The sequence below is a fragment of the Aegilops tauschii genome, chromosome 4 (assembly GCF_002575655.3).
Source record: "Aegilops tauschii subsp. strangulata cultivar AL8/78 chromosome 4, Aet v6.0, whole genome shotgun sequence".
Classification (NCBI taxonomy): Eukaryota; Viridiplantae; Streptophyta; class Magnoliopsida; order Poales; family Poaceae; genus Aegilops; species Aegilops tauschii.
The window spans coordinates 9821033-9832845 of record NC_053038.3 but is presented as its reverse complement, the minus strand read 5'-3'; the positions used below and the strand labels follow the sequence as shown (position 1 = coordinate 9832845).

Below are 11813 nucleotides of genomic sequence, written 5' to 3'. Positions count from 1 at the left end.
GACGTGCCCCTGTTGCGACCCCGGTCGGGGGAACAGGGGGGGAAGGCGACCCGGGGAGGGGCTGGGCCGACGGTTGGCCGGCTGGGCCAGGTGGGCCTGTGAGCTGGGCTGCCTGGTCCAGTGAAAGGGGGTTCCTTTTTTTTTTCTTTTCTTTTTATTGGTTTTCTTTTCTGTTTTAAATCATTTTAATTTATCTAGGCATTTTATAAAAATGTGTTTATTACACCATATTTACTTATGCAAAATATGGCACCTCTCGAACATTTTTGTTTTAAATTTTGAAAAACTTTTATCGTTGACATTAATTTGAATTTGAATTTTTAAACGGTTTGACCTAACGGTAGATTAGCAAAGTAACCGTGGTGACGTGGCACCATTAGCGTGGGATTACTGTAGCATGATTATCCGGGCATTACAGTGGCCTTCTGAAACTCTTGCTCACTGGTTTCCTCTTCATCCCCTCCATCACTCTCATCATTACAGGCTTCCTTCTCTCGACCTCTGGCGGGCTTTCCATGGTTCCGAAAGGGCTTGCCGGGGCGGTTTGCTTCACCACCTCGGCCCTTACCGCCAGCAACATTCTGACCTTTTTCCTTGTCATGCTTCTCATGCTCTGCTTTCTGCTACTTGACAAGCTGCTCAACCTGATAACGCTCTTGAAGGTCGTGGCCCTTGGTCCGATGAATCTTGCAATATGGCCCATCACCTTTCCCGGCTTTCTCGGCAGCAGCGGCTTCCCTGCAGTCAGTGCACACGGCAACTTCCTTGCCGGGGACCTCAGTTTTGACCTTCTTGCCGGTACTAGACGTACCACATCCTTCAACAGTCATCACTGCCTTATCTCTCCACTTCTTACTGCGCTTCTTGCTCTTCTTCTGACTAGTTGATTCATCCTCATCCTCTGAATCAACATTGATGCAATCTTCCTCTCCGGGCAATATCCTTCCCTCCTCCATCCGAGCACACTTATCCACTAATGTGTAAAGCTCATTCACAGTCTTCGGCAACCGCACGTTCATCTTGGAACGGATGCGGCGGTTGCGCACATTGGACTGGAAGGCAGCTATTACGGCTGCCGGATGGATATTTGGGATATTTCTATGAACTCTGCTGAATCTCTGTAAATACTTACGGAGAGTTTCTCCTTCCTTCTGCTGGAGAAGCTGCAAATCGCTGGGCCTGCCGGGTTCCTGATGGCCGCCAGTGAAGGCGCCAATGAACTCGTGGCAGAGGTTGGCCCATGACGAGATGGAGTTCTCCGGTAGGTGCATTAGCCAAGACCTCACATTGGACTTGATAGCCAAAGGGAAGTAGTTGGCAAACACCTTCTCATCTCTTCTCCCGGCAGCCTGAACAGCGATGGTGTAGATGCTCAGGAACTCAGCCGGGTTCAGCCTCCTGTCGTACTTCTCAGGTATCTCTGGCTTGAACGTGTGAACGGACGGCCAGCGAACTTGCCGCAGCTCTCGTGTAAAGGCAGGGCAGCCAACCTCGAAAGGTAGGCACCCGCCAACACCGAGCGCAGGCTCGTCGACGTTGAGGCCGTCGTACCCGTCGGTCTGGCGAAGGTCGTCGCGGCGTTGCTCGACGGCGCGCGCGTCTCCTCTCCCCCTATCATCCGGGGCTCCACGTTGGCTTGGACGTGCTCGAGGGTCAGAAGAAGCCATCAAGACGTCGTCAGGGTCTTGATTCGGTGGTGCTCGCGCTGGCTGTCGTGGCAGGGACTGCACCGTGGGGATGCCCCCTTTCGTACGATCGGCAGCACGAGTTGTTGCTGTCGCTTGGGGAGGCTGCGGCAGGCCAGCTCGCCGCGAGCCCCCAGCTTCGGCGAAACCGAGCAGACTCTCGATTGTGGCACGCCATTCGTCCATGTTGCATGAGTACTGCGCCGATGCCGTCCTTGCACGCATCTGTCTCCAAGACGAAGGGCTGTTGGAAATCGGGCACAACCAACACTGGTGCTGCCATCATCGCCTTCTTGAGCAGCTGGAAGGCTGTTTCTGCATGAGGTGTCCATTGGAAAACCGTGCCTTTCTTCAACAAGTCTGTCAGGGGTCGGCTAATCACCCCGTAGTGCTGAATGAACTTCCGGTAGTACCATGTAAGCCCCAGAAATCCACGAACAGCACGGACCGATGTGGGTGTAGGCCAGGTTTGCACCGCTTCAATCTTTGCTGGATTGGTGGCCACTCCATCAGCGCTGATGACGTGTCCCAGGTACTCTATTTTGGGTTGAGCGAGTGCACATTTGGATTGTTTGATGACCAGTTCGTTGCCAGGGAGGAGCTGCAACACTTCACGTAGCCGACGAATGTGTTCATCCAAGGTGGCAGTATGCACCAAGATGTCATCCATGAACGCCAACACCCCATGTCGGAGCAGAGGGCCCAGAACCTTGTGTATCACTCCCTGGAAGGTGCCTGGTGCGCGAGACAGGCCGAAGGGCATAACTAGGAACTCGTATAGTACTTGATGCGTGCGAAAGGCTGTTTTAAACACATCTTCATCCGCAACTCTGAAAGGTTGTTTTAAACACATCTTCATCCGCAACTCTGATCTGGTGGTACCCGGAGAGCAGATCCAACTTGGTGAACCACTTCGCTCCTGCAATCTCGTCGAGCAGCTCGTCTACCATTGGCATGGGTAGCTTGTTCTTGATCGTGATAGCATTTAGCTATCGATAGTCAACACAGAAACGCCATGTTCCATCTTTCTTGCGAACAAGTAAAACTGGAGCAGCAAATGGGCTAGAACTCGGGCGAATTATACCCGCGCGGAGCATCTCTTTAATTTCTCGCTCAATCTCGTCTTTCTGCTAGGGTGTGTACCGATACGGTCTAGCACTGACTGGTTGTGCTCCTGGAATCAGAGGTATGGTATGGTCATCCATACGATGAGGGGGTAGCTTGGAAGGTACGCTGAAATGGTCATCGAACTCCTGCAACAGGGACTGCACCTCTGCGGGAATGTTTTCCTCCTTCTCATGTATGTGCATAGCCAACAACTCTTGTTCCTGGTGAACTTGCCTGACCTGCACTGCTGCTGGACTGCCCCACGACGTAACAACCCTTTCAATTTTCCCACGGAGACTGGCCTGCACTTGGTTGGTGTTGACCGAATCCCTTTTAGCGTAATCCGCCAGCCTTCATGTGTGAACCTCATCCACTTCTTGTGCCAATGTACCCACATAGGACTGTGATTCTCGAGCCAATCAGCGCCCACAATGAGATCATAACAGCTGAGAGAAAGAACTTTCATATCCTGGCAGAAGGTGTGCCCTTGAGTCCACCACGACAGCTGGGGCACAATAGTGGAGCTCGCCAAGGTTTCCCCACCCGCGACGACGTAGGAGGCCGCTGGCATGGGCTAAGTGGGAAGCTGAAGCTCCTTTGTCAGTTTAGCATCCACAAAAGAATAGTTGGCTCCAGAATCAATCAGAATGAGGACGCCTGCGCTTGCCAATCATGCCATGCAGGCGCATGGTTCTTCTTTTAACCGGTGATGTAGTGGATCTTGAATTGGCAAGCAACATCACGTCTTCCTCTGAACTAGAATCCGACATGTGTTGCGGATCAGGAAGATCATCCAGCTGCAAGATTTCCAGTAATTCCTTCATAATGTGAAGAGGCACCTTGTCGGGGCATTTATGACCTCTTGCCCATGGTTCACCACACTTGAAACACAAGTTCTTGGCCTTGCGTTAAGCCCGTAGTAGCTCCAACTTTTCGGCCACCTTCCGCGGTTCCTCTGGTGTCGATTGGTGCTTGTTTCTGTCCCCATTTTTTGATTGCTTGACAAACGATCGCTGGCTAAACTTAGAGCTGCTGCCTGCCTTGTCGTTGTCGAGCTCCACTTCTTGCAACAAGGCCAAACAACTAGCAGTATCGACATCCTCTGGTTGATGCAATATAACAGGAGTACGAATTTCAGGACGAAGGCCTGCTATATATCTCTCAACAAAGAACAACAGAAATCACACTGTGAGCAAGCCTTCATAACAGCCCCGGGCCAATCACAAGGAGGTAGAATTTATACTACTCATATGCACGTTCATTAAATGCAAAATTGGGGTAGGTTCTTAATCTTCATGTGTAAACATGCAGGAGACTTGCCATGGCCATAGAACAAGAAGATGCATCTCATCCATCTTGGATAACTAGTGCTTCTCCAGCAACTCCTCTTTTTGACATGCCTTCAAGCTCTGTAGCATCCAGGAAGAAATTGAGCCCAAAGAAGAAAAAACTCTGAGATTTTATTGCATTATAAGATGCTATGTTGATTTCAATGATGTAATGACTTGTTTTAAATTCGGAGATGTGAATGCATCATCATTATGTTTGTGTGGCAATTTGTGATAAATTGTGAGATGTGAACTCTTGAATCATTTATTTTGTGTGACGGTTTGCATTAATCTAAGACGTGAACAGAGTCATCTATTGTATGAGATATGACTCCTATTTTGATTGTAGGAAGTGCGCACATGCTCAGATCTAACAGGCAACAAGTCATTTAACTATGTGTATATAGTTTAGTTGTGTATCATTACCTTCAACCTTTCTTCTGTTTGCGGATATATTTTCATTATACTCCAGTTGTCCATGTATTCCTGGTTAGTTTACCCGCCAAAAAAAAGATAGAAGTAGCAGGAACTGATGCAGAATCTATGCTTACATGACAGTGGCTAATGGGATCTCTCAAAAATCTATTCGCAAGTTCAGAGTAAGGGATCAGAGGGAAATGCTCAAAATACTGCGGTGCGGAGGAATCGAGAGGAGCAAGGGGGTCGAGCAGCGAAAGGAAATACGGGGCACCTGGTCGCTGGAACCGGCTCCTCTACCGTGCAGTGAGCACGGCAGGGACGCTACAGTACCCTGCCTTTGAGCATCTATCAGCTGTTAGATGCAGTATAAATGGCTCAGATCTATTTGCTACAGTGCGCAAACAGTGCGAATGCTACAGAACCGAAACAGTACATTCTGCTACAGTGTGCAAAACAGTAATTTCGGCTACAGTTCACCCTACCGTGCCTTCTGTATTTACGCTGTCCCGGGGTACTCTAGCATTCCCGCCGTGCCCGCTGCAATGTAGAGGAGCCGGTTCCGGTCGCTGGAACCGGCTCCTCTACCGTGCAGTGAGCACGGCAGGGACGCTACAGTACCCTGCCTTTGGGCATCTATCAGCTGTTAGATGCAGTATAAATGGCTCAGATCTATTTGCTACAGTGCGCAAACAGTGCGAATGCTACAGAACCGAAACAGTACATTCTGCTACAGTGTGCAAAACAGTAATTTCGGCTACAGTTCACCCTACCGTGCCTTCTGTATTTACGCTGTCCCGGGGTACTCTAGCATTCCTGTCGTGCCGCTGCACGGTAGAGGAGCCGGTTCCTTGGTCGCTGGGTGGCCGCAGCACCGACGAGCAGTAGAGAGAGCCGCCGGCCACCGAGCAACAGCAGGAGCCATCGGGGTGCAGAGGGAGGCGCCGGGCCGTCGAGCAGCAACGGGAGCTGCCGGTCCCCGAGCAGCAGCGGAGTCACTGGGGTGGAGAGGAAGCGGTCGGGCCGCCGGTAGGTGCATCGTGTACCATTGGAACATACGTCTTGCCGTCACGACGTCATCAAATCGAACGGCAGACTCACCGTATCCCACTGTTCAGCGCTGCATCCCTTCTTACTGGCCCACACAATCGCATTGAATACACGCTGCGACGCGCCCTTGTTCTATTCGTATACGAAGCGGAAGCAAGCGAGCTCGTCCACTACATCGCGGTTCTCGTTTTTCATAGGCCTGTGTCAAAAAAAGTAACGAGAAATTCATGTTTTTAAAACCCACAAATATTATGTTTAATTCGCAAAAAAGAAAAACAACTAGAAAACTATAGCCTTTTTTCTCACACGAGGTTGCAAGAAAAATACTTCCTCTGTAAAGAGATATAAAAGCATTTAGATCACCGCACTCTTATATTTATTTATTTATTTATGGAGGGAGTACTAGCGAGCGGGGAGGATGAGAAGCACTAGTCTGTGCGTCGTGTCTCGCTACGCTACCTAGAACCAACCTGCTTAGCACTAGCTCTCCTTGGGCTGCTCAGTCACACCTAATGAGTACGCTACCTACAATCAACCTACCTGAGCCTGAGCCTGAGCCTGAGTACTAACTAGGCACTAGCAGAGCATATATATAATCCATCTCCAAGGTCACAGGTAGAATCAAGCAACGTTTCACCACAAAGCACAAAACAACAGGCATGGCCAAGACGATGACCATGATCATGCTTCTCTTAGTCTCCTCCCTCCTCTCCCACTCATCCGAGTCGTCCCAGTCCCACCTACAGATCACCTTGGACGTCCACAAGCAGACGTTTGCCGAGTTGGACCAAGCCATGCAGATTGCTCTGTCGCTTGGTCTGCCACCTCAGCGGAGGCCAATTGGGGCGGACGCTGCCCTGAAGGAGAGCTTGCTCTCCTTGATGCAAGCGATCGCGCACCGGATGGAGGCTCCCCACGGCCTCCCGAGCATCGACGAAGGCGGCCAAGCCATCCCGCTCCCGAAGACACTTCCCGCGCGTCGTCGTCAGCCACATCCATCGAGCTGGATGAACATGAAGACCGACGACAAGGAGGCCCCCCCGGCGACTCCCACTGCGGCGCCATGATGGCGCAATGCATGCATCTCTCCTATACGAAACTTGGCATGTACTCCCTCCGTAAACTAATATAAGAGTATTTAGAATACTAAAATAGTGATCTAAACACTTTTATATTAGTTTACAGAGGGAGTATTATATACAGCGTTTAAAGTTCCTACAGCCTGCATGTGTCTTTCCTCCCCTGCTCCCTTTTAGTTCCACAGGCTTGTCGTGCTCCCGTCCGTGGATCCCGACAAGGGGTTGTCGGAGCGCGTTATCCTCTCTTCTTTTTTCTTTTCCCCCGTGGGGTATGTAATGGCCTTAGGCCCACTTGTTATTCCAATCAAGCTTGTGATGTGTGTTTTCTTCTCTTTGCGCCTGGAGACTTGCGATTCCCATCTTCCCTCTGTACGTGGAATGTGCGTGGCCTTGGCACTGCATGCAAGTGCCGCGACGTACGCGTGGATATCGAGGCCATGCAGCCCTCCTTCCTCGCTCTTCAGGAAACTAAACTTGTAGCCCCGGACTCGTGCAAATCTGACTCCTTCCTCCCAAATGCGTTGCCCTCGTTCCTCCTGGCTGACGCAGTTGGCTCGTCAGGTGGGCTTTGCACTGCTTGGGACTCCCGCGTCTTCTCCATCGCTAGTAACCTTTGCTCCCGTCGCGTGCTCTCTGTTGACTTGAATCTCTGTCACGACAATTCCCTTGTCCGCATCACGGATGTTTACGCTCCCTGCGACCACGCGTCCAAGCCCGCCTTCCTTGCCGAGCTCTCCGGCCATGCCCCCGGTGACGCCATCCCATGGGCCGTTTTGGGCGACTTCAATCTTACTCGTTCTCCCGAAGACCGCAACAATGCTAATTTCTGCCGAACCGAGGCCGCACTCTTTAATGACTTCATCAATGAGCTCTCTCTAATTGACCTCCCCCTCCGCGACCGTCTTTACACGTGGTCCAACCGCCAGTCCTCCCCAATCCTTGCTCGGCTCGACCGGGTCCTTGTCAACGTGTCGTGGGATGCTAGGTTTCCCACTTCCACCCTCTCATCCTTCACCCGCTCTACGTCCGACCACGTCCCCCTGGTTGCGTCGATCTCTTCCGCCGCCCCCAAAACCCGCATCTTTCGCTATGAGAAGGCTTGGGCGCTGCACCCATTGTTCCGCTCTGCGGTCGTTGCAGCTTGGGCCTCCGCTTTTCGGCCGGATCCTACTGCTCGACTCGTTGCTCGTCTTTGTCAAGTTAGGCTTTGTTGTAAACGCTGGACGAGACGGGCGGCGCCTGCTTCCCGCCGTGAGCAGGACTGCCGCGTGCTCGTTGGCTTCCTTGATCGCGTTGAAGAGCTGCGCCCCCTCTCTTCCCTCGAGCGTCTCCTCCGAACTCTCACTATCGACGCCCTGCACCTCTCCATCAAAGAGCGGGTCCTGTACTGGAAGCTCCGTGCCAAAGTTCGCTTTGCCGTGGATGGGGACGAGAATACTGGCTTCTTTCACGCCTCCGCCTCCTCACGTTTCCGGCGAAACTGTATCCCCGTCCTTTCTGTCAACGGGGTCGACCTCCATTCTCATGAGGACAAAGTTGCTGCCCTCCGGACCTTCTACAAGGATCTCCTGGGTACGGCGCCAGCCTGCTGCTGGAGTTTTTTCCTCTCGGACCTCTACCCCGACTCGACTCCGCTCCCCGGTGACCTCACGGCCCCCTTCTCCCCGGACGAGATCCGTCGGGCCTTTCTCGACATGAACCGTCTCTCCAGCCTCGGACCGGATGGTTTCGGCCCTCTTTCTACGCCTCGTTCTGGGATACTGTCGTTGCGGATGTCGAAGGGGTCTTCCATGACTTCTATGACGGTACTCTCGATCTCACCCGCATAAACCGAGCCTTCCTCGTCCTTCTCCCTAAGTTTGAGGCAGCTCGCTCGCCGTCTGATTTCCGCCCCATCTCCCTGCAAAACTGCATCATGAAGGCCATCACCAAAGCGTTGTGCTCCCGTTTGCAGCGCTACATTCACTCTCTAGTTGACCCCGATCAGACCGGGTTCCTCCCTGGCCGCCGCATCTCTGAGAATATTGTCTACGCTGCTGACCTTCTTCGCGTTTGCCACACCCGGCGAGCTCCTACTGTGGTGTTTAAAATCAATTTCCGGAAGGCGTTCGACTCCGTCAACTGGGCCAGCCTCCTTGCCGTCCTCTCGGCTCAGGGTTTTGACTCTAAGTGGTGTGGTTGGATTCACGCTATTTTGTCTACCGGTCACACCTCGGTTCTCCTAAATAATGTTCCTGGGGACTGGATCCTTTGTCGCAACGGCCTGCGTCAGGGAGACGCGCTCTCCCCCTACCTTTTTATTATCATTGCGGATGTCCTTCAACGTCTCATTCGCCGTGCTTCCGACGAGGGGCGGCTCGCCCACCCCATTGACCCTTCCCTCCCGTGCCCCGTTCTGCAATACGCCGACGATACCCTTATCCTCTGCCGCGCTGACATTCCCTCGGTTACCCACCTCAAAACCTTGCTGGGCGCTTTTGCCCTCGCTACCGGACTCGCCATAAACTTCCACAAATCTGGGTTCATCCCGATGCACTGCAGTGGTGAACTGTCGGCGGCCTTGGCTGGGATCCTGGGCTGCCCTATCTCTTCTTTTCCTCAACCCTACTTAGGACTCCCCCTGTCTCCCCATAAGCTCCCCATCTCCGCCTATGACCCCCTCATCCGTTCTTTCGACCGTTACCTTTCGGGCTGGCGTGCCCTGCTCCTTTCCTCTGGTGGCCGAATGGTACTTTGTAATGCCGTCCTTAATAACCTCTCTACTTATTTTATGTGCTCCTATCCGCTTCCCTCTGGTGTGATTGAGATGATCGACCGTAGACGTCGTGCCTTTTTTGGACCGGCAAGGATACGTGCTCTGGCGCTCGCTGTCTTGTTGCTTGGGATAATGTGTGTGCAGATGTGCAAGAGGGTGGCTTCGGGATCCGCGATCTACGATGACAGAACATGTGCCTGCTTCTCAACTTCGTCCACAAGCTTCACCAACCGGACTGTCCCCCTTGGAAGAGTTGGTTCCTCCGCAGCATCAGGGGGGACGTTGGCGACTGCTCTTCGGCTCCTTCCTTCGTCGAGGTCATCGTCCGCCGGGGGCTCCCCACGTACAGGGCCATCACCCGTGTGGCGCTTGGGGACGGGCGCACTACCTCCTTCTGGCATGACCGCTGGTGCCCCGGTGGTGCCCTCTGCTTTGAGTACGCGGCGCTCTTCTCCCACTCCACGCGCCCCAACGCCTCCGTGGCGGCGGTCGCCCTCGACGGTCTTCATCTTCAGAGACGCCTCTCCTCTGTAGCTGCTTCTCAGCTGGGAGAGGTCCGGGCTCTCATCCGTGCCCTGCAGCTTGGTGACACTCCGGACCGCCGGTTCATGGCTTGGGGCGAGGACCTAGCGTTCAGCTCACGCGCTGCGTTTCGGGTTCTCTCCTCCAATGGAGTGCTATGTCAGACCTCCATCGACATTTGGTGCTCCAAACTTCCCAGGAAGATCAAGATCTTCGCTTGCTTGCTGGCTCGTGACCGCCTCAGCATGCGTGTGAACCTGTTCGCGAAGAACTGCGCCCCCTCTAGTATGTGTGCCTCCTGCTCCGCGGAGGAGACTGCTGTGCATATTTTCACCTCGTGCGCGCGCGCAGCCTCCACCTGGCGCCGCCTTGGACTGGGCCCCTTCGACTCGGTTGGCGGGATTCTCTCCTCGCCCCCGGGTGCTCCGACCTCGCCTCCGCTCTGGAAGGACGGGCTCCTAGTGCTGCTTTGGCAGATCTGGAAAGCCCGGAACAACGCCACGTTCAACGGCGTCGACTGCGACGTTGGCGACATCCTCTCCAGAACTGCGGACGACATCATGCTCTGGAGCCACCGTTACAACGCTCCTGATCGCGCGCTGTTCCTGGAGACGCGTGCTTTTTTTCTTTCGGCCCTGTAACTCTCCCTCTCCCCCTCTTCGGTTTTTGCTGCTTAGTTGGTAGTTTTTTATCTCTTGGATGAAAAACTCTGTATGACTGCCAAGTCTTTCGAGTAATACAACAACCGGTGGGGCCCTGGCCCCCCGTCATTCTCAAAAAAAAAAAGTTCCTACAGAGTCCTGCTGTCCTGTTCTGTGTTGTCGGGGAGGCGTATGTATCGTCCAGTCCACGCCGTAGTATTGTGTTCGTTTGACTCCGAGTTAGTCGACCTATTGTGTTTTCTTTGAGGGTCTTGGTTTTTGCATTCAAATACCTTTCTGCATGATTGAGCGCTGGCGCATTGATTTCTGTATGATGCCCCTTAGTATTTGAGCTAACTATAAAGCGAAGTTGATTAACCAGCGTTTGTGGGAGACAAAAGAAATACGCGGTAGTGGGGAACGGCGTAAAGGTAACTAGAGTAGTAGGTAACAGAGTAGGGTGCTGTTTACTATACTATGTATAAGAAACAGATACCTGGGATGAGAGAGAGAGAGAGAGCGACCTTAGTTGCAGTCATAGAAAGATGCGTGTGTGTTCAAGAGACTTAATTCCAGTCATATAAAGATTATCACAAACCAATGTACTAGCAATTTGCATTCCCATTAAAAGTAAGCAGGACAAGCAATAATTTAGACAAGACAAACAGAAATTCAAGACGATATAGTGGCATAGTGTCAAAAAGCATCTTATATTAAGTTACGGAGGGAGTATAACTGAAAGAGAGATAATATTCATGACCATGTTATCTTTCTCTACTCTGCGACAAGTTCATCATGCTATTCAGTGATCACATTATTAGTAACAAAGGCAAACTATATCATCTCTTACCAAAGATTTACTCCCTCCGTTCCAAATTAGTCGTCGTGGTTTTAGTTCAAATTTGAACTAAAACCACGACGAGTAATTTGGAACGGAGGGAGTAGTTGCCATGTTGCTGAATACATTAGACAAGGCGTTCTGCTGCTCGTAGTCAACAGGCTTCAGGTGCAGCACGGCATACACCTCGAGGAGCAAATCACTGAGAGCTGGAAGACAGGCTAGGATCGATCAACATCACGGCCAGCAGCTGCTCCTCATTACGCTCCCCGTGGCTGAGTAAATCTGCATATGAACAGACAAGAAGCATTGGTCATGACAGCTGGAAGCTAGCTACAGACAATGACAATGATTGGGAACAGCGAGAATTATAAGAAGTAAAATCAAGAGA

At 52.2% G+C, this 11813-nt stretch overlaps 2 protein-coding genes across 2 annotated transcripts; both read left to right on the top strand.

The window, feature by feature from the left end:
- The first annotated feature begins 7103 nt into the window (after window positions 1-7103).
- On the top strand, window positions 7104-8495 carry LOC141021593 (uncharacterized). The gene has a single exon (XM_073497437.1). The coding sequence runs from the start codon at window positions 7104-7106 to the stop codon at window positions 8493-8495; it is 1392 nt and encodes a 463-aa protein (XP_073353538.1).
- A 1117-nt stretch (window positions 8496-9612) lies between these two features.
- On the top strand, window positions 9613-10584 carry LOC141021592 (uncharacterized). The gene has a single exon (XM_073497436.1). The coding sequence runs from the start codon at window positions 9613-9615 to the stop codon at window positions 10582-10584; it is 972 nt and encodes a 323-aa protein (XP_073353537.1).
- The last annotated feature ends 1229 nt before the right edge of the window (window positions 10585-11813 follow it).